Consider the following 20,795-nt stretch of genomic DNA (forward strand, 5'->3'; position numbering starts at 1 on the left):
CTCCCCCTCCCTCCCAGGTTTGAGAGCCTGGGAGGGAGGGCGAGTAGCGGCGCGCGAATCAGCTGTTTCGTGCGCCGTGGCAGCAGCAGCGGAGGTGAGCTAGGGCGGCCAGGGCACATTTTTAGGGGCGGCATTCTGGCGCCGGCCATGCCGCCCCAAGCACCAGCTTGTTTTGCTGGTGCCTAGAGCCGGCCCTGTGAGGAAGGTCCAATATGACTGCCACTTCTGAGGTGTTTATAAGTAATTTAGCTTCAAAAATTTTGTACATACAATGCACTAGTAGTGCTACCCGTTTGGGAAATAAATCTGGTAAGCTATTAATTTGCAATAATTTTTACTCATCTGTTAAATGCAAAGAATGGAATTCAAGAAAACTATGATGGAAAGCTATATAGAGACATTCTACAATTCTGATGACATTATAATCAAGTAGAGTGAAACAGCTGTTGAGAAAGCTATTTTCAACAAAATTTTCCTGCTTGCAAGTTGCTGAAACTTTGGAAAACATGGAGAAATTTTATTAAATTTCTTAATTGATTAAATTTTCCCTGAAACATTTTTTTCCTTTTTGGAAAACTTTAAGCCACTTTCACTCGTTCAAACTCATGTCCCTCACAGTGCAATAAAGGTGCCTGTGTGGTCTTGTTTTTATACTGTCCAGTTTTCTATATGTTCCCTGCTAACCCCAATTGGAAACTGACCAGGAGTAGTACGGGTTTGTGTATAGGGCTCTGTTTCTGATGGAAGAAGATATTTTTTCCCAACAAAGCAAATGACAATAAAAGGTTTTTGACTAGAAAATCAAGGTGAATAGTAGGAGTTGTAAGATATACTTATTTACAGGATGGGGGATTCTATCCTGGGAAGCTGTGACTCTGAAAAAGATTTGTGAGTCATGGTGGATAAGTATCTGAACATGAGCTGCTAATGTGACTCTGTAACCAACAGAGCTAATGCAATCGTGGGATGCATAAACAGGGGAATCTGGAGTAGGAGTAGAGAATTTATTTTACCTCTGTATTTGGCAAAGTATGACCACTGCTGGAATGCTATATCCAGTTCTTTTGCCCACAATTCAAGAAGGATGTTGATAAAATGGAAAGGGTTCAGAGAAGAGCCATGAAAATGATATAAGGATTAAAAAACATGCCTTATAATTATAGACTTAAGGAGCTCAATCTATTTAGCTTAACAAAAAAAACAAGAAAAAGAAAAAAAAGGTTAAGGGGCGACTTGACCACACTCTGTAAGTATCTACATGGAGAAAAAATATTTAATAATGGGCTCTTCAATCTAGCAGAGAAAGATATAAAATGTTCCAATGGCTGGAAGTTGAAACTAAACCAATTCAGACTGGAAAAAAGGCATACATTTTTGACAGAGAGGATAATTAACCACAGGAACCATAGGTGCAGATTCTCCACCACTGGCAATGTTTAGATCAAGATCGAATATTTTTTAAAGATACATTCTAGTTCCAAAATAATTATTTTGGGGAGAGTTCTATGGTCTATGTTATACAGGAGGTCAAACTAGATAATCACAATGTTCCCTTCTAGCCTTGGAATCTATGAATCCTTCTCTTGGCATGTGCTAGAACGACCACAGAGATTAAATGAGATATATGGCAATGTAGGGTAAATTAGCTGGCCAGCGAGATACATGTAAATCGAAGGTATAGCACCAGAAAACTAATGGCATTTACTGGTACCATCACATATAGACAGAGTGAGGGCAACAACAGGAAAGACTGAGGAGGCTACTGCAGTGCAGCAACACAATTAAGGGGCTAAAAGCAGTCAGTCCCTGAGTCCCACTACAAATGAGCACCTACCACATCCTTCCAGATGTAAAGCTTGTGGCCTGAAGCTTTAGAGAGAAGGGAGCTCATCATTGTCATTTGTTGGTGAAATGGGAGAAGAACAGCTCACAGCAACTTAAGATCCGCAGATAGGAAGGGACTTCACTGGCGAGGGAGATCTCTGCTGGCATCAGTCAGAGGGCAAGGAGAATTGACTGAATGTGTCAGGCTTCATTTGTATATTATATGATGGTGTGGTGCATTCTGAATAAAATGCAGTTTAGTTTTGCCTTTAGGAGCAATTAAATGCAACAGACCTTGTTGGGGAATACAAGGACAAGACATTGAATGTGCTTGAGGTCACCTGACCGAGATTGCAGTCAGGGGCAGTTGAGTAAGGGAGCATGGACAGAGGTAAAGGAGGAAGAGAGGGAAAAGGCTCCTGACAGCTGCTGGAGGGGCTTCTCTGCTGATGAGGATTCTGTCAAATGTCCCAGACACCACTGAACTCATCCTGAGAGTTGAGCTGAGACTGCTGAACAGTACAGAGTCTAGGCAGCTTCAAGGCAGCAGTGGCAGCTTTGTGGCAACAGATGATGCAGAACAGCAGTGGCAGTAGCACCTCTGAGGGGATGGATGGCACAGAGCAGTGGAAGAGGTAGGCAGCTTGGACTGAAACCACAGACAGAGCAGCAGTCTATCCACGGGACTCTGGTGTGGGCCTCTCTAGCCAGCAATTAAAGCTGAAATCACTCCAGCTGAGTCAGGGAGTGGAGCCCCCAGGCAGCCGCAACCTGATAGAGTCCTTGGATTTCTCCAATCCAGGATAGCTAACTGTGAGCAGAAAGCTGAGGTGGTAGGAAGTGGCCAGAGCACATTAGTCACTCATAATGGCCAAAGAAGGACCAAGGTAGGTACCTTTAAGACATCCTGGGAGGTGAGAGTCTTACATCATAGAATTTGTTACTTGGTGGTTTTACCAACTCATTGTGTTGTGTACCTCCCCCTCTCCACCCCCAGAGTTCTCCTTGTTGTAACCTCTGGACTCAGCGCTTGCAAGTGTGGAAAAACTGCTCATAAGGGGCAGCCAGGATGATTTATGTAGGTTCCCAGATTTCTGCGTGAGGGCTTAAGCCAGTGTTAGTTAAGTCTTTAAGGAAACTTCTAGAAAATTAAACCTGACCATTTCTACTGCCGACAACACCTGGCAGAAGAGTTTCAGAGGCTATCAAAAAACTCCCAAATATTGTCTCCCATGTCAGAATTTCTCTGAAAGCTATCAAATCCTCCCATGAACTAACCTTTATGCCCTAATTAGGTCTCTATTAAATTCTGTTGAGTACTATTTTTTAAACTTTCTCTCATGGAGGAGCTATAGTTCCTGTGCAAACATTTCCACCTTAGAAAATTTAAAGCAATATCTTCATTGTACCAGATTGGTCAAGTCACTACCTGTCCAATTTACCAGATGAACATACATATAATTAGTCAGTGTGAAACGTAGAAAAGTAAAACAATGTTTAAACAAGGATGGACTCCTGAAGGAGACATAATCTAGTGTTCCAAGCACAAAACTCAAAGTCAGAAACCCCTGAGTTCCTCTCTACCTTAGGCTGGGTCTACACTACCCGCCTGAATCGGCGGGTAGAAATTGACCTCTCGGGGATCTTACTCCACCAGCGGAGGTGGGAGTAAGCGCCATCGACGGGAAGCCGCAGAGGTCGATTTTGCCGCCGTCCCTACAGCGGGGTAAGTTGGCTGCGATACGTCGAATTCAGCTATGCTATTCGTGTAGCTGAATTTGCGTATCTTAAATCGACCCCCCCCCCCTGTAGTGTAGATGTAGCCTTAGACACTACCTCCTCTTCTATGAAACTGAGTATAATAACCCTTACAATACTTATCTTACATGGGTACGGTGAAGGTTAGTTAATGTATATACAGCGCTCTGAAGATTATAATTTTTCCTTTTACCTTACACTAGTGGTAATATGGAGATCTTTTGGAGACTGCATCAGAGCATTTTTATTAAGTATGCTATTGCTAACTGTATACAAAACTTGGGAAAGAATGCCAGGATATTCTCCCCCCCCCCAACCCTCCCCTCTCTCTCCATGTGATGAATTTTGATGATAAAAAATTAGCTATTTCCTTAAGAAAATATATACTAAAGCATAACAATGAAAAAACATATAAAATAGAAGGGATGAGCACCGTATACATACTTGACATCGTCAAAGTCACTCATCTGCAGCTTCAGGAGATCTGCCACATCCTTTATTAACTCCAAACCCTTTTCCTCATTCAGTGGGCTGTTGAAAGGAAGCAAGAAAACGCAGCATTATGAAAATGGAACTCATCAATACTTGAGAGGCTAAAAGTCCCCAAAGAGTTATCACCTTGGCCTGTCAGGGTCTGAAAATCACTGCTTACAGTATTCCCGTCACATAGCAATTGTGATATCAAGGGAATTGGGATCAGGTGCTTCTTCAGGCATGATGAATCACCTGAATTTTCCAGCAATAAGACAAACAATAAGGTGTAAATGGAATTGTTAGGAAGTGTAATGGGCCCATGATGCAGTGACCGGTTCATCTCAAGCCTCAATAAAAAATGTAATAAAGTAAAAAGAAAGAAAGAGTGAAAAGGATTGGAGAGACAAGGATGGAAACAAACAATGAAAGTCAAATTGCAGGGCTCTGTATCAAATGGACAAGGGAAAAGCATATTTTTAAATCCATTAGTTTTTTTAAATGAATCCTGACCCAGGGAAAGGATACAAAAATATTATGGATTTGAAAGTAAACAATTGAGATAGGCCCACAGAGCAGGAGAGGCTGATTAGATAGATGGAAGACTCTTTGGTGTGTGTGTGTGTGTGTGTGTGTGTGCACTGCTGACATAACCTGCCTTCAATCTTTTTAAATTTTCTCAATGCCACATTTACATTTTTTAATTTAGAAAACAAGTTGCAATCAAGCATATCACATGTGCAGTGTTATCATTTAAGAAAGCATTTAGCTATATGCAAAATTTTCATTTATAAAAAGTTTCAGGTTATTAGTTAAGAGTTTTTTAGGCTTTCTTATAACTCTAAAGATGTATCGCAAACATTACATTTTCTGTCTGTGATGTACTGACAGCAGTGTTCCTATCTGGATGGGGACTTACAAGTTTCTTGACACCTTAAATGACTGCTTCTTGGAGCAGCTAGTCCTGGAACACACAAGAGGAGAGGCAATTCTTGATTTAGTCCTAAGTGGAGCAAAGGATCTGGTCCAAGAGGTGAATATAGCTGGACTACTTGGTAATAGTGACAATAATATAATTAAATTTAACATCCCTGTGGTGGGGAAAACACCAGAGCAGCCCAACACTGTAACATTTAATTTAATTTCAGAAAGGGAACCACACAGAAATGTGGAGGTTAGTTAAACAGAAATGAAAAGGTACAGCACCAAAAGTGAAATCCCTACAAGCTATAGGGAAACTTTTAAAGACACCATAATAGAGGCTTAACTTAAATGTATTCCCCAAATTAAAAAACATAGAAGATAACAAAAAAAGTGCCACCATGGCTAAACAACAAAGTAAAAGAATCAGTGAGAGGCAAAAAAAAAGCATCCTTTAAAAAGTGGAAGTTAAATCTTAGTGAGGAAAATAGAAAGGAGCATGAATTCTGACAAACTAAATGGAAAAATATACATATATAGAGGAAGGCCAAAAAAGAATCTGAAGAACAGCTAGCCAAAGACTCATAAAGTAATAGCAAAAAATTTGTTAAGTACATCAGAAGCAGGAAACCTGTTAAACAACCAGTGGGGCCACTGGACGATTGACATGCTAAAGGAGCACTCAAGGATGATTAGGCCATTGCAAAGAAACTAAATGAATTCTTTGCATCAGTCTTCACGGCTGAGGATGTGAGGGAAAGTCCCAAACCTAAGCCATTCTTTTTAGGTGACAAATCTGAGGAACTGTCCCAGATTGAGGTGTCATTGGAGGAGGTTTTAGAACAAATTGATAAAACTAAACAGTAATAAGTCACCAGGATCAGATGGTATTCACCCAAGAGTTCTGAAGGAACTCAAATGTGAAATTGCAGGACTCTAACTGCAGTCTGTAACCTATCATTTAAATCAGCTTCTGTACAAATGACTGAAGGATAGCTAATGTGACACCAATTTTTAAAAAGGGCTCCAGAGGCGATCCTGGCAATTACAAACCAGTAAACCTGACTTCAGTACCGGGCAAATTGGTTGAAACTATAATAACAAAATTGTCAGACACATAGATGAACTTAATTTGTTGGGGAAGAGTCAACGTGGTTTTTGTAAAGGGAAATCATGCCTCACCAATCTACTAGAATTCTTTGAGGGGGTCAACAAGCATTGGACAAGGGGGATCCAGTGGATATAGTGTACTTAGATTTTCAGAAAGCCTTTGACAAGGTCCCTCACCAAAGGCTTTTAAGCAAAATGAGCTGTCATGGGATAAAAGGGAAGGTCCTCTCATGGATTGGTAACTAGTTAAAACATAGGAAACAAAGGGTAGGAATAAACGGTCAGTTTTCAGAATGGAGAGAGGTAAATATTGGTGTCCCCTAGGGGTCTCTACTGGGACCAGTCCTATTCAACATGTTCATAAATGATCTGGAAAAAGGAGTAAACAGTGAGATGGCAAAATTTGCAGATGATACAAAACTAATCAAGATAGTTAAGTCCCAGGCAAACTGCGAAGGCCTACAAAAGGATCTCTCAAAACTGAGTGACTAGGCAACAAAATGGTAGATGAAATTTGATGTTGATAAATGCAAAGTAATGAACATTGGAAAACATAATCCCAACTATATAAAATGATGGGGTCTAAATTGTCTGTTACCACTCAAAAAAGAGATCTTGGAGTCATTGTGGATAGTTCTCTGAAAACATCCACTCAATGTGCAGCAGCAGTCAAAAAAGCAAACAGAATATTGGGAATCATTGAGAAAGGGATAGATAATAAAACAGAAAATATCATATTGCCTCTATATAAATCCATGGTATGCCCACATCTAGAATACTACATGTAGATGTGGTCACCCTGTCTCAAAAAAGATATATTGGAAAATGTTCAGAAAAGGGCAACAAAAATGATTAGCGGTATGGAATGGCTGCCATATGAGAAGAGATTAATAAGACTGGGACTTTTCAGCCTGGAAAAAAGAAGACTAAGGGAGGATATGATAGAGGTCTATAAAATCATGACTGGTGTGGAGAAAGTAAATAAGGAAGTGTTATTTACTCCTGCTCATAACACAAGAACTAGGGGTCACTAAATGAAATTAATAGGCAGGTTTAAAACAAACAAAAGGAAGTATTTTTTCCACACAATGCATGGTCAACCTGTGGAACTCCTTGTCAGAGGATGTTGTGAAGGTCAAGACTATAACAGGGTTAAACAAAGAACTACATAAATTCATGGAGGATAGGTCCATCAATGGCTAAGAGCCAGGATGGACAGGGATGGTGTCCCTAGCCTCTGTTTGCCAGAAGCTGGGAATGGGCGACAGGGGATGGATCATTTGATAATTACCCGTTCTGTTCATTCCCTCTGTGGGACCTGGCATTGGCCATTGTTGGAAGAGAGGATACTGGGCTAGATGGACCTGTGGTCTGACCCAGTATGGCTGTTATGTTCTTACGGATTTTGATTAAACAGTGCTTTTCAACATTGTTAAACCCTAATGTTCATATAATTAAATTTTACAAGCATGAGTGTCAGCTCATTTATGCTAGTGTAAATCAGAAACAATTCTAGTGAAGCCAGTGCAGTAGAGTCAAGTGAGAAGAGGGTCAGGCCTTACATTTTTACTTCAAGGCTTTGGGGAGGGAGGGGGGTGATAGAGAAAAAAAGCATGCTCTTAAAGGTGATTTCTTTATGTAGGCCAAGAAGGAAAAAAAGAAAAAGAAAGATTTTCTAGGATCTACTTTATTTTTTCTTATTTCAATGAAAGATTTCACCTGCAAGTTTTTATTAATCATCATCATTTTATGTATTGTCTACTGGGCTGCAATGAGCACTTTTATTTACAGTGTTTTGCATACAGTGCCCAGAGGGTATGTCTATTTAAATAACAGGATATCTCATTTGGACTTTGGTTAGGATAGAATTACTTAGCTTCTCTTCACATTCCTACAGTCTTAACCCAAAATGCTCAAGGGACATCCTGTCACACAGACAGACGTACCACCTCAGGGTACCATATAAACTTAGAGTTCTACATGAAAAAGGCAGAGATGTTCCTGTGTAAAAGTAAAGTAAAGAATATAAGCACTTCTGCAAGAAAAAAAAAAAGTACCATGGATTATTCATAAAAAACCCTTACCTTTCAAGGACTGACAGTGGATAGAACTCTGATTATTTACAGATAACCATGAAAGTAGATTGTTAAAGTGACTCAGGGGCTTACGTGTTAATTAGATCCTTTCCTCCCAAAGATGCTGGTTTAAATTTAGGGGGATGATTGGTGTCAGGAAGTAGATTTTTGCTATAATAGCAAGTACACACAGAACTGCAAGGAAAGAGGACTGGAGAAGGATACTTTAAAAAGAGGAACAAAGAGTATTCAGAGAATTATAGACCAATCAGCCTAACTTGGATACCTGAAAAGATACTGGATTATTAAACAATCCATTTATAAGCACCTAGAGGATAATAGGATTATAAGGAATAGCCAGCATGGATCTGTCCAGAACAAATCATGCCAAACTGACCTCATTTCCTTCTTTGACAGGGTGACTGGCCTAGTGGATAGGGGGTAGATGTGATATATCTTGACTTTAGTAAGGCTTTTGATACAGTTCCCTACATGACATTCTCATAAGCAAACAAGGGAAAGGTGATCTAGATGAAATTGCTATAAGGTGGGTGCACAACTGGTTGAAAGACTGTACTCAAATAGTAATTGTCAATGGTTCACTGTCAAACCAGGACGACGTTTCTAGTGGTATCCCACAGGGGTGAGTCTTGCATCCGGTACTATTCAATATTTTCATTTATGACTTAGATAATGGAGTGGAGAATGTGTTTATACAATCTGAAGATGACACCACGCTGGGAGGGGTTGAAAACACTTTGGAGGACAGGATTAGACTTCAAAACAACCTTGACAAATTGGAGTATTAGTCTGAATTCAATAGGATGAAATTAAATAAAGACAAGTGCAAAATACTTAACTTAGGAAGGAACACAACTACAAACTGGGGAATAACTAGCTAGGTGGGAGTTATAATGGATCACAAATTGAAAATGAGTCAACAATGTCATGCAGGTGCAAAAATGCTAATATCATTCTGGGGTGTAGTAACAAGAAGTGTTGAATGTAATACATGGGAGGTAATTGTCCCACTCTACTCAACACTTGTGAGGCCTCAGCTGGAGTACAGTGTCCAGTTCTGGACACCATATTTTAGGAAAAACATGGACAAATTTTAGAGAGGCCAGAAGAGAGCAACAAAAATTATATAAATGACCTATGAGAAAAAAATGGGGCTTATTAAGTCTTAAGAAAAAAAGACTAGGGGGCGGGAAGCTGAAAAGTGTTCAAATATGTTAAGGACTTTATAAAAAAGGAGGGTGATCAATTCTTCTCCATATCCAATTAAGGCAGGACAAGAAATAATGAGCTTAATCTGCAGCAACAGGAACGGTGAACTGCAGCCACTGGGAGCTGCGGTCAGCCGTGCAAAAGTAAACGAACTGTCTGGCGGCCCCGGCCAGCAGATTACCCTGACGGGCTGCATGCGGCCTGTGGGCTGCAGGTTGCTCACCCCTGCTCTAGTGTACACAAGGCCTCTTGTTCGAGAGCCAACCCCACATACTACTCTGTTTTTATATATAAGAACACCTATATAGTTGCAGATGACACCAAGCTGGAAAGTGTTTTTGACGCCTTTCAACTTGGTGTCATCTGCAAATATATAGGCTGTGCTGTAAGGCTGATTTGAGAGCAAGCAAAGTGCAGCAGAATAAAACACAACTATTGACTATACTATATATACTTTATAGCTCGCTATATATAAAGCCATTCTGCATTTTGTAGTATGTTTAATAAATAACTCTAAAAATCACCATCCATTTTCTTAAAATATATTCCCCCTCCTGCCCAAGGGTCATTACTGTGTAAACCAGTGTTTCATTATTGAAACAAAGCACCTTACTTCCATCGGATTATCCTCTAACACCTTCTCTTTCTGTCACTAGCAATTTAAACATTATTTTTCAATTGAAAGGTCACAGACCTAACGAAAAATGTATATTGAACCAGTGTCAGCGTTCTTATACAGTCTATCTCAGATCATTTGTAAAATGTACTTTGTTTAAAGGGCTAACAACAATGAGGTTATAAAGAGCATAAGGAAATACATACATTTTACTGGTGAGTTAAATAGATATAGATTATACTCTTTTAAAATCAGGCTCTGAGTCTTCACTCTCCAAAATCTTTCACCACTTTCTTTATTGTTCCTCACTTCCCAGCCTCACATCATTAGGCACACAACTCTGGCATATAGCTGTACCTGCTGCACCATGCAGCTCATTTTTCTATTCAAAATAGCAAACATTATATGATGGTGTTACATTATCCCCTCAGATGAAATGGCTTCTTTGTTGAAACCAAGACTGCAGTGGCATCATTTGGCACCATGACTTAATCACAGCTCCCTTTGCAGAAACTTCCCTATCCCCATTTGTCATTTTAAAAATCCAGGGCCCAATCCAGAACTACTTGCTCAGGAAAAACTAATACTTACTTTAATTAACTCCCATTGACTTCATCAGGAGGTTTGTCTGAGTAAGGACAGCAGGACCAGGCTATCATGCTATTTTAATTAGAAAAGGGCCTGATAAAACCGCAGAAACTTTTCATGGGAGCTGCTGCCTGTTCAGCCCTTTTGAAAATCAGGCCACCTATTTAGATTCCCGAATGTGGATTAAGGAACCTAACATTAGGCAATCACTTTTGGAAATTTTGCCACACAATGTACTGAACACTGAAATGAGAGAAAAACAGAGACCACAGCAAACACAGCAACCACTCGCTACGATGCAATCGTTTGCATCGCTGTTAGAACCTGATTTTTAAAGAGCAGTTCCATGCCTAAAATGGCATCATAGACTTCCACTGTCATTTTCTGTCAATGACTTCCACATCTAACCTGCTCAATTTACACACACACACACAAAAAGTTTTTTCCTGACCTCTGGTTTTGCAAGTGTCTCACAGTCACACCAGGCCATTTCCTTCTCATACACCAACACAAGAAAGCCAAATGATCTTATACTAGCCAAATGATGTCCTCAGTATTATCCATGCAACCTCCCCGCCTTACATGGAATTACACACATGTAACTGAGGCTATGTCTCCACTGAAGACCTTACAGCGGCACAGCTGTACCCAGGGCCGACTCTAGCTTTTTTGCCGCCCCAGGCAAAAAAAAAAAAAGAAAAAAAAATGGCGGCCGGACTGCCGAAGCAAAAAAAAAACAAACGGCGGCAAGGGGATGAAGGGCGGCACCCGCCCGTTCCCTCCGCCCATGGGCAGCCCTCCGGCTTTGGGGTGCCTGTCCCAGCTGGGCAGGCAGAGCCCCCGGGGGCTTCAGGAGGTGCTGGCTCAGCCGCTCCTTTAAAGGCGGCTCGGCCGGGCCGAGCTCAGAGCGGCGCAGGAGGCGGAGGCCGGTGCAGGCAGCGGGGAGTGGCGCATCCTGGGGAGCCCGGCGGCACGGTGAGCGGTGGGGATCTTTAGTTCGTGCCCCTGCAGGGCTGGGCTGGCCGCCCCAAAACTGGCCAGCATGCCGCCCCTTACAGTGTGCTGCCCCAGGCACGTGCTTTCTCGTCTGGTGCCTGGAGCTGGCCCTGGCTGTACCACTGCAGCTATGCTGCTATACGGTCTCCTGTGTAGCTGCTCTATGCCAACGGGAGAGAGGTCTCCCGTTGGCATAATTAAACCACCCTGAATGAGCGACAGTAGTTATGTCAGCCGAAGAGCATCTCCAGTCACTCATTCACAACTTCTGGCAAACAGGGATGTTGGTCAGGGATGGGTTTTTTTCACACCCCTGACTGACAAAAGTTTTACCGACAAAAGTGAGAGTGTAGACATAGCCTATGAGGAATTTAGAACATTATTTAGTTGATGCTGAATAAGGAATACAACCCTTCTCTCAGATCTGTTAGTTCTGCAGTGGTCACAAGAGTGAAGAGCAACATTTATAGCAGTCCACAAGGATTGTATACATTCCCTTTGGTCAGATGTGGGGCGCATGGTGTAGCGGCAGCCAGCAAGTAAGGTGTGGCTTGAAAAAAAAGATAAATTTTTTAACATTACAAAATCTTCTCTGACTCCATTACTTAAAGAACAGAGCTGAATGCCGGATCCTGATCCAAGTCCTAGTTCAGCTTGGTGCCTTAATTACATATTTGGTGTTGTGACATTCTAATGGACATTTCTATAAGATCCCAAAGCTCAACAGTGCACCCAGAAGTGGGAATATGCAGAGGCTACTTTGAAGAAGATAGATTACATCTCTCTGGCCTGGATCTAATGATTATATGTTCAAGTGTATGTTTGCAATTTCTGGTCAGAGAACAGGAAGAAAATACATAAAAAAGCAGCGGGGTGAGTCCTGCAGGGAAAGCCATTGAGCAACATGGCAGTTCCCTCAGCCTAGCACAGAATGACACTCAATTACTAATAAAAACTACCGGGTAATGGCAAAAGAGAAGAAAAAATAGAGATGAAAAATGTATTTTCTGCATTTCCCAAAACTCTTGTGAAAACGATCCCATAAACTGGTCCATTTTTGGAGAGAATTTTTGATCTAGTTGTACAGATGGCTTAATTGTTAATACTTGCCAGTCCTGCTCTAGTCCAAGGAGAGAAATGTGTGTCTCACAGTAAGGTTGTCAGCCTCACAAGCAGTTGTTCTCATTCGTTTTTCCTTCTCAGAGTTGCCGAGTGTGTTCCAAAAACCAGTTACTGAGCCTTAAAATCCCCATGTGCCACTGTTCAAATTATGTACTGTCCTTCCCAAACAGTACACAGTGCCCTTGCAATACATTCTTAAGAAACGTAGTGCAGCACAGTAATGGATATCCATTCAGTTCTGTCAGATTAGCTCATGTGAATCATTTTCTAAAAAAAGGAGGAATAACCTACAGCACAGAAATAAGCCTGACATTGGGAATTACACTCCTTAAACCTAAATGTCTGTCTAATCCCCAGTGAAATCTTAACTTAATTTTCAGATTTCGCATTCAGTATTTTCAACTGAAATCTTGGAAAGCGTCTTAATGGAACAGTTGTATATTTTCCACATGGATAACAATGTAAAAAAAATGACTGCCAAATAGAAGCTCCACATGCAAAACTTGTTGCATGGTTACCTTAGGTAACCAACCTCTACTATACACTTAAGCACACCATGCAATGAAAGTCGCATATAGGGAATGATTTGAGATTAAAGGTAAACAGCTTCCAGTTGACGATGTTGGTAGGGATATATAAAGTCCTTTATAGCTTTGGTCACGGATACCTTAGCGATCCTCTTCCTCTTTATGTTTTACCCCAGCAGCTCAAGTGACAACAATAATATTCCATTTGGGACACTCAAATTAACAGTCACTGGATGTGCTCATCCAGGGTCTGGATTAGAGCTGGTTGGGAATTTTTCTGAGACACAATTTTTCATTGAGAAATGCAGATTTGTCCAAAACAAATATTTTCTCAGGAAAGGATCAGTTTCAATTCAACTCAGATTCATGGGGAAGGTTTTTTATTTCCATGATGGAGGGGAAAAAGAGAGAGAGAGACACACTCTCCTCTCACTGTGGTGAGAGACCACAGTTCACATGCCTGTTTGATTTAGAATAGGGACTTGAATCCACATCTCCGGTGGCTGTCCTAATCACCAGCTTATTGGCTATCTAGGGTACACTGTATGAACGTGTGTGTTCTCGTGCACGCTCTCTCTCTCTCATTTTGTGGAAAACACTGAAAGGTCTCAGGTTTGTCCCAATATGGAATGGGAAATTACTCTAAATCTTGAAAATATTTCCCACCCAGCACTAGCCAGGATGTTTCCAGTGGTGGGTCCTTGCCTCTGGAATTTACTCTCCAGCTTAGTCTGACAGACCCTGATTTTGATTATCCTCCGTACACACTGTGAAGCTTATACATTTACCCAGGCTTCTTCAGTAGAGGTTGGCTGACTGAGTTAGGACAGGACAGACCAATATTAGAGAATGTTTTAATGCTGATTTGGGTCAATTTTTTCCCTGTTCATTTTTAAAGACTGAATTTTACAGACAGGTGCATTTTATAATCTGAAATACATAGAATTTCATTGTTATTTTGCAATGATGTCCACTTATAATGACATAAAACCAACTTCAAAGACTCCTTTCTTAGCAGGGTGAACGCTAAGACAAAATTAGAAAATCTCAATATAAAATACAGGTCTGGAAAAGTATATGGAAAAGTTGTTTTAAAAATAAAGGATGAGAAAGATGCAAGAAAAAGTGGATATTATTTTGTTTCTAGAGGCAACGTTTCTGATTAAACAAAACTGTGGACCAGATTCTCCTGTCTGCTAAGGCCATTTCGTGCTGCATAAGCATACCAGAGCTGGACACTCTGCTGGCAGACATCTTGCCACTCTGCCGCTTCTTTCACAAGCTTCCCCCAGTGTAATATTGCACAGAGAGAATGTTGCATTCCAGGCATAGGGCTTGGCAAGGACAGGGAGTGGGCACTGGATCTTGAGATCATTTATGGGATAGACTTTGAGCTGCTCTGTAAAAACATATGAATACTATATGTCCCTTCTGTCTATCATCATGTTTCTTATATGAACAGAAGGTGTTAATTCAAGCAGAGGTTGGCTCTACCTACACAATAGCTTCAGACAGCCACCCATTTACCACTCTTGTGGGACAATACTAGACCCATTTGCTTTGATGTCCCACCTCTAACCCCCTACTGAGCTCAATGGACCAGTTTCTATAGGTAGGATCAGTGGGGAACACAGGAGAACAAAAAGCCCTGGAAGCAAGACAAAGGGCTTTGGGGAGATAAAAGCAATATTCTTAAGGAAGGGAGAGGGTGATGATTTGGAGTTGCTCATGAGAAGCGGTTCTCAAAGACACACACCCCAGATGCCAAGGGTTTGGAGTAAAGAAGGACCTGCCTAATTCTCTGCCAAGGGAAGGGAAGCCCCTAAGTAACATATACATCAGTACAGGCTTTTTGTTGTTTTAAAATCCTCTATTTTCTCTTAGGCTTTGCTATGTTCCTACTGTTAAGTTTAAAGAAAGACTTTAAGAAAGCTGTCTGGTCACGGCCTTGGCCACTGGTCACAGCTCCTGTAGGGAAGACTTGCAGGTGCTGAACCCAGGCCTGCTGATTAATCAAAGTTGGTGCTCAGGGGGCGGTAGCCTAAGGTCCTATCTAAGATTGGGAGAAAAGATAGGCCACAAGGCCTAACATGTGAGGGGGTACACTCAGAGGGACCGGTAGGGAAGAGTTTAAGGTGCAGCTAGCCCTGGCACCCTGACACTTCATGCTAGTAGCATAAGTAAGTGCTGCCCCGTGCATCCCTAATTTGCACCAGCATTGGGCCCCTCTGAGTGGGGACCTGCGCCCCCACCCACAACCTCTCTACTCCATCCAAACAGCAATGAGATGAAGTGGAGAAATCAATCAGTTGTAGCCTTACTCCCTAAGGCAGGAGGGTTTCCGTTCCTTTCAAAAATAAATAAATGTAATTATTAATTCTATAATCCTATCTTGTGTGATTATGGATATTCTCATTAGCCTTAAAAATGTTTAATCCATTTTTAAAAATCCTGCTGGACTCTTGACCTCAATGATATTTTATCAGGACAATTTGTATTCTGAAAAAGGGTTGTGGGTGGTCTACACAACTGAAAATAAGGCCTCTTATTTCGATACCTGAGTATGGCTTTAGGTGCCTAAGGCATAGAATCACAGAAACGTAGGACTGGAAGGGACCTCAAGAGGCCATTGTAGTCTATCCCACCACAGCGAGGAAGGATTAAGTATACCTACCATCCCTGACAGATGTTTGTCAATGCTGTCCTTAAAAATCTTCCGTGATGGGGATTCCATAACCTCCTTAGGTAACTTGTGCCAGCGCTTAACTATCTTTATAGTTAGAAAGTTTTTCCTAATATGTAACCTAAATCTCCCTTCCTCCAAATTGAACTGATTACTTCTTGTCCTGCACCTAGCAGACGTGGACAACTGATCACTGACCTCTTTATAACATTTTTTTACATATTTGAAGTCTTTAAGTTTGAAAATTTGTGTCACAGTACACATCATCTACATTCCTCTTTCTCTACTCCTCTTTGATCTCAACTTTATCTTTCTTAATTGAAACAACCAGAACTGGACAGAGTTATAATTGTTACAATTTATGTATTGATTTTCTGTCCCTCTACTGATGCACATAAATATACTACTTGTTTTTATAACTGCATTTTGCTTGCTTATTTGACTACTTTTGTAACTACATCACAGACGGCAGATACACATCTACCTCGATATAATGCTGTCCTCGGGAGCCAAAAAATCTTACCGCATTATAGGTGAAACCACGTTATATCGAACTTGTTTGATCCACCAGAGTGCGCAGCCCCGTCCTCCCGGAGCACTGCTTTACCGCGTTATATCAGAATTCGTGTTATATCGGGTCGCGTTATATCGGGGTAGAGGTGTACCTACATTAAGCTAATTGAAATAACTCCTAAATAACCTTTCCTCAAAAGTTCCCAGAGCCCAGTGTATGAGAGGAGATTTTTTAAACAGATTTTTTTCTATAAAGCCTGTTTTTGCTAGTGTATATTATTCTGTTGCACTTATCCAAGATGAATTTCATCTGCCATTGTGCTCCTTAATCCCTCAATGTATTTAAAGCCACCTGGGATTTTTCTAAATCCACCCTAGTTCTTCCTAACAACCACCTCTTCCTCTCTATTGACCTCTCTACATTTGGAAAAGCAGAAGTTCATGACTAACAAAGCATAAGCTTTCATGGGCTAAAACCCACTTCATTGGATGCATGCAGTGGAAAATAAAGTAGGAAGATATAAATACACTCACAGAGAACATGAAAAAATGGGTGTTGCCATACCAACTCTAATGAGACTAATCAATTAAGGTGGGATAATATCAGCAGGAGAAAAAAAACGTTTGTAGTGATATAGCTTATGCCCAAATACATTTGTTAGTCTCTAAGGTGCCACAAGTACTCCTCATTCTTTTTACTTCAATTTACTGTATCTAGCTACAGTTTTCTCCATTCTTGTTTCCTCCCATGCTTTATTAGGATATTGAACATTCTTAAACTTACTTCTGTTTCGACAATACAGCAAATCTCCGCTTCACACATTTTCTGTCCCCTCCCTTCCCATCACCAGTAGGCGTGACATTTAAACCTCTTAATTCAGACAGATTCACGTCCAGACCAATTTATAACGCAGATGACACTTTGCAAAAATCAATTTCAGTGGTCAGACTATGAAGGTCAATGGAGATTACTATATCATGGAAAGGTAACAGTAATGCAGAAGTGGAGAAGGATAAGTTCTCCAGAGTTATTATGGAAATGTAACACCAAACCAGCCTGTACTTGCGGTATAGTCACTTCAAACATAGGCTAGTGCCATCTACTGTAATGGTATGGTTAACAAAAGAGAGGGGAGGAGGGAACCCACACGTGCACTTTGTCATTGGCAGAAACATGTTTTCTGGAATTGGGAATACCCTAAGCACAGTCATCCATCTCTGGCATAATTGTGGCATCTTGGATTTTAAGATTTAGATGACAAACTACCAAAATATTTCAGGGTGGATTTAAAACTGAATGATAGAGGTGGCAGAGGATTTTCCCTACTATGAAACATAATTCTTTGACTAAAAATCTTGGAAACAGTTGTTCACTGAATACATGTAACTATTATATTATTATTATTATGCATATTTTAACACACACCCCCACAATGAATCTGGGTTTCAGTTACCATTACTGTGCTAGAGTGTGTCTTGCTTGTGATAGGGTGACAATTTAAGTGGTCACATAAAGAAAAAGGGGGGAAAACAGTACCTAGTCCACCTGAAAAAGGAATACTTGATCACTATCATCCAAGGAAAGAATGAACTAAAGAAACATAAAAAAAAATCTCATCAGGTAAAACTTGAGAAGCTGTTGAATTACGCAAATGATGTTATTTTTAAGACTTAGTCCCTCATCTTCATAATGTTAACAAATTACACTCTGATTTCTCTGAATTAATTTCCTCAGGAGACACATTTCTTTGGCTCAAAAGACTGGGATTGGAATACTATGTCTCATAACTCTAGATGGCTGGTTCTAGTCCAGCAAAGATGAGTAGTGAGAATTTTACCCTCTGATGGCTGTTAGGTGGTCTCCTGTATATGAAACTAGTTGATTTCACTCCAGTTTGTAGTGTGTAGGTGTCTACACCACAAAAAAAGTATCTGGCACTCAATAGAGACTCCAAAAACTGGACAGGCATAGAAACCAAACTACTCTCCTTCCCCATAGTTAAGCCCCTCCAGGAGCAAATTTGTGCTAGAGTTAGTCCTTCAGTAAGTGCAGAGATGCCATACTTCCTGTTCACTCTAGATGCAGTCTTTGGTTTCTTGTGATACACTTCCTGCTGGGGCTGAAACAAAGAAGCATAGGCTAGGGCAGTTGCAGGCTGCAGATACATGGGGAGGCGCTCTGTGACTGTGGGGCTTATTTCCAATCCTCCCTTCGGTCACATCTCCAGGCAAAATTCCTCTGAGCTGTGCCCACTGGCTACCTGGATGCCTTCAAGGAGCAGTGGATGCCATACGGGTTCTCTGCTCAGTGTTCCTCTCCTGATCCCTGCTTTTGACTCTGTGACCCTCACTCCTATCCCGGATATTTCATTTGTTGTCTCCCATAGTTAATTGAGACCTCCTTTTAGGCTGGGGGGAGGGGAGAATCATTAGATGTGCATCACCAGAACCTCAATAGGTATACAGAGTAGTAGGAAGTTTGTTATCTTATTGCTGTACATAGTTTCTGTTAATAATAAAGCGTTTATCTTGACACCAGTCTACTCACGAGTAAGACACTACATGGTACCAGGACTGGAAGGCACAGCATGCTGGAAGACCCAGTGAGAGGTAACATTGAAATGGCTGCTGCAGACACTGTGTAGTTGCAAGTAACTCTCCACAGTCCCTGAGAAACAGTGGAAATGCTGAATATGTCTGGAAAAGGTTCATACAGTAATTTGCACTTTATATGAAAGCCACAGGGGCAAATAACTGGAGGATGAGCAAAATATTGCCCTGTTCTTAATTGTGGCAAGCACAGAAGCTCTAGTTGTATATAATGCGCTCCATATGGTGAGAGAGAAGAATATATAATGAATATATTAGAGGACATTGTGTCCCTAGAAAAATGTTACTTATGAGAGATATATGTTCAGGTTGAGAACACAGAATGAAAGGGAAACAATCAAGGAGATTGTCACAGACTTAAAACTAAAAGTGTGCCCTGTGAATATGGACTACTAAAAGACTAGCTCATTAGAGATCAGATTTTCCTGGGTATATAAAAGTCCATGCACGGTTACTAAGGGAGCTGGAGCTGACGCTAGAAAGGGCAATATGTATATGTCAAGCAGCAGAACAAACAGAAACACAAATAAAAAGCCTAGAGAAAGGCAGGAGAACATGGCTGTCAGTACCATAGCTAAGACAGCAAGGGAAAAATTCACAGAAATTAAGTTGACTGAGTACAGAAACATAGAAAGCAGGAAATAGTGCCAGTGATGGGGTAACCAGTCTGAGTGTAGGAAATACCCAGCATTCAGGCAAATATGTGGAAACTGTAATAAATCCAACCATTATGCAAAAATAAACGGAGAAAGCGGGAAAGTACATGTGTTAAGTGCAAAAAGGGATTCCTCAATTGAAGAGAAAGAGTTGTTCGTAAGCATAATAATGCTGGAGGCTGAAAACTCAAAAGATAGGCTGATTAAATGTGCCCAAATGGTACTTACATCACATAAAAGATAGACGTTGGAGCACAAGTAAAAATAGGAACAGAAACTGAAAGAGAGAGATGTAAGGAGCACCTAAAAGTAGAAGAGTAAAAAGTGTCTGCGAAATACTATAATGGAGGTACAATTCCAGTATTGGGAAAGTGCACACTGACACTTAAATACAAATGGAAAATGACAAAACAAGAGTATGTGGTGGTACACAGAGGCAAGCAGCCAGTCTTGGACCTATACATGGGTGAGGTGCTTGGTCTTCTTAAGAGGATGTCTACCAGAGAGAGACAGAAACACAACATAGAACCAGATATGAAAGAATTAACATCATATGAAGATGTATTCACAGGAAATGGGTGCCTCCCACTAACATACAAAATATCATTAAGAGAAGATGCAGAACCAGTGGTATCTGCCACACGAAAAGTTCCACAAGCCTTAAGAAAGAGGCTAGAAGTGTTGCTGAAAAACATGATGGCAAACGGTATCATTTAGAGAATAAAAGAACCAATCAATGGGGATCACTGCTTAGTAAGGCGGGCGACTATGGCCTGTGTATGGACCTTAAGGAGCTGAACAAAAACATAACAAGAGAAGAAGAACAGGAGTACTTGTGGCACCTTAGAGACTAACAAATTTATTAGAGCATAAGCTTTCGTGGACTACAGCCCACTTCTTCGGATGCATATAGAATGGAACATATATTGAGGAGATATATATACACACATACAGAGAGCATAAACAGGTGGGAGTTGTCTTACCAACTCTGAGAGGCCAATTAATTAAGAGAAAAAAAACTTTTGAAGTGATAATCAAGCTAGCCGAGTACAGACAGTTTGATAATAAGTTTGATAATCGGCTAGCTTGATTATC

At 40.8% G+C, this 20,795-nt stretch overlaps 1 protein-coding gene across 1 annotated transcript in view; it reads right to left on the reverse strand.

Moving 5' to 3' along the window:
• PTPRN2 (protein tyrosine phosphatase receptor type N2) overlaps positions 1-20,795 on the reverse strand; it is a 960,120-nt gene that overhangs the window by 507,277 nt on the left and 432,048 nt on the right. The window contains exon 10 of the mRNA XM_034760012.1: positions 4,027-4,113. Within this exon, the coding sequence (XP_034615903.1) occupies positions 4,027-4,113 (87 nt within the window). The remainder of the gene's footprint in view (positions 1-4,026; positions 4,114-20,795) is intronic.

Source organism: Trachemys scripta, chromosome 2, assembly GCF_013100865.1.
Source record: "Trachemys scripta elegans isolate TJP31775 chromosome 2, CAS_Tse_1.0, whole genome shotgun sequence".
NCBI lineage: Eukaryota > Metazoa > Chordata > Testudines > Emydidae > Trachemys > Trachemys scripta.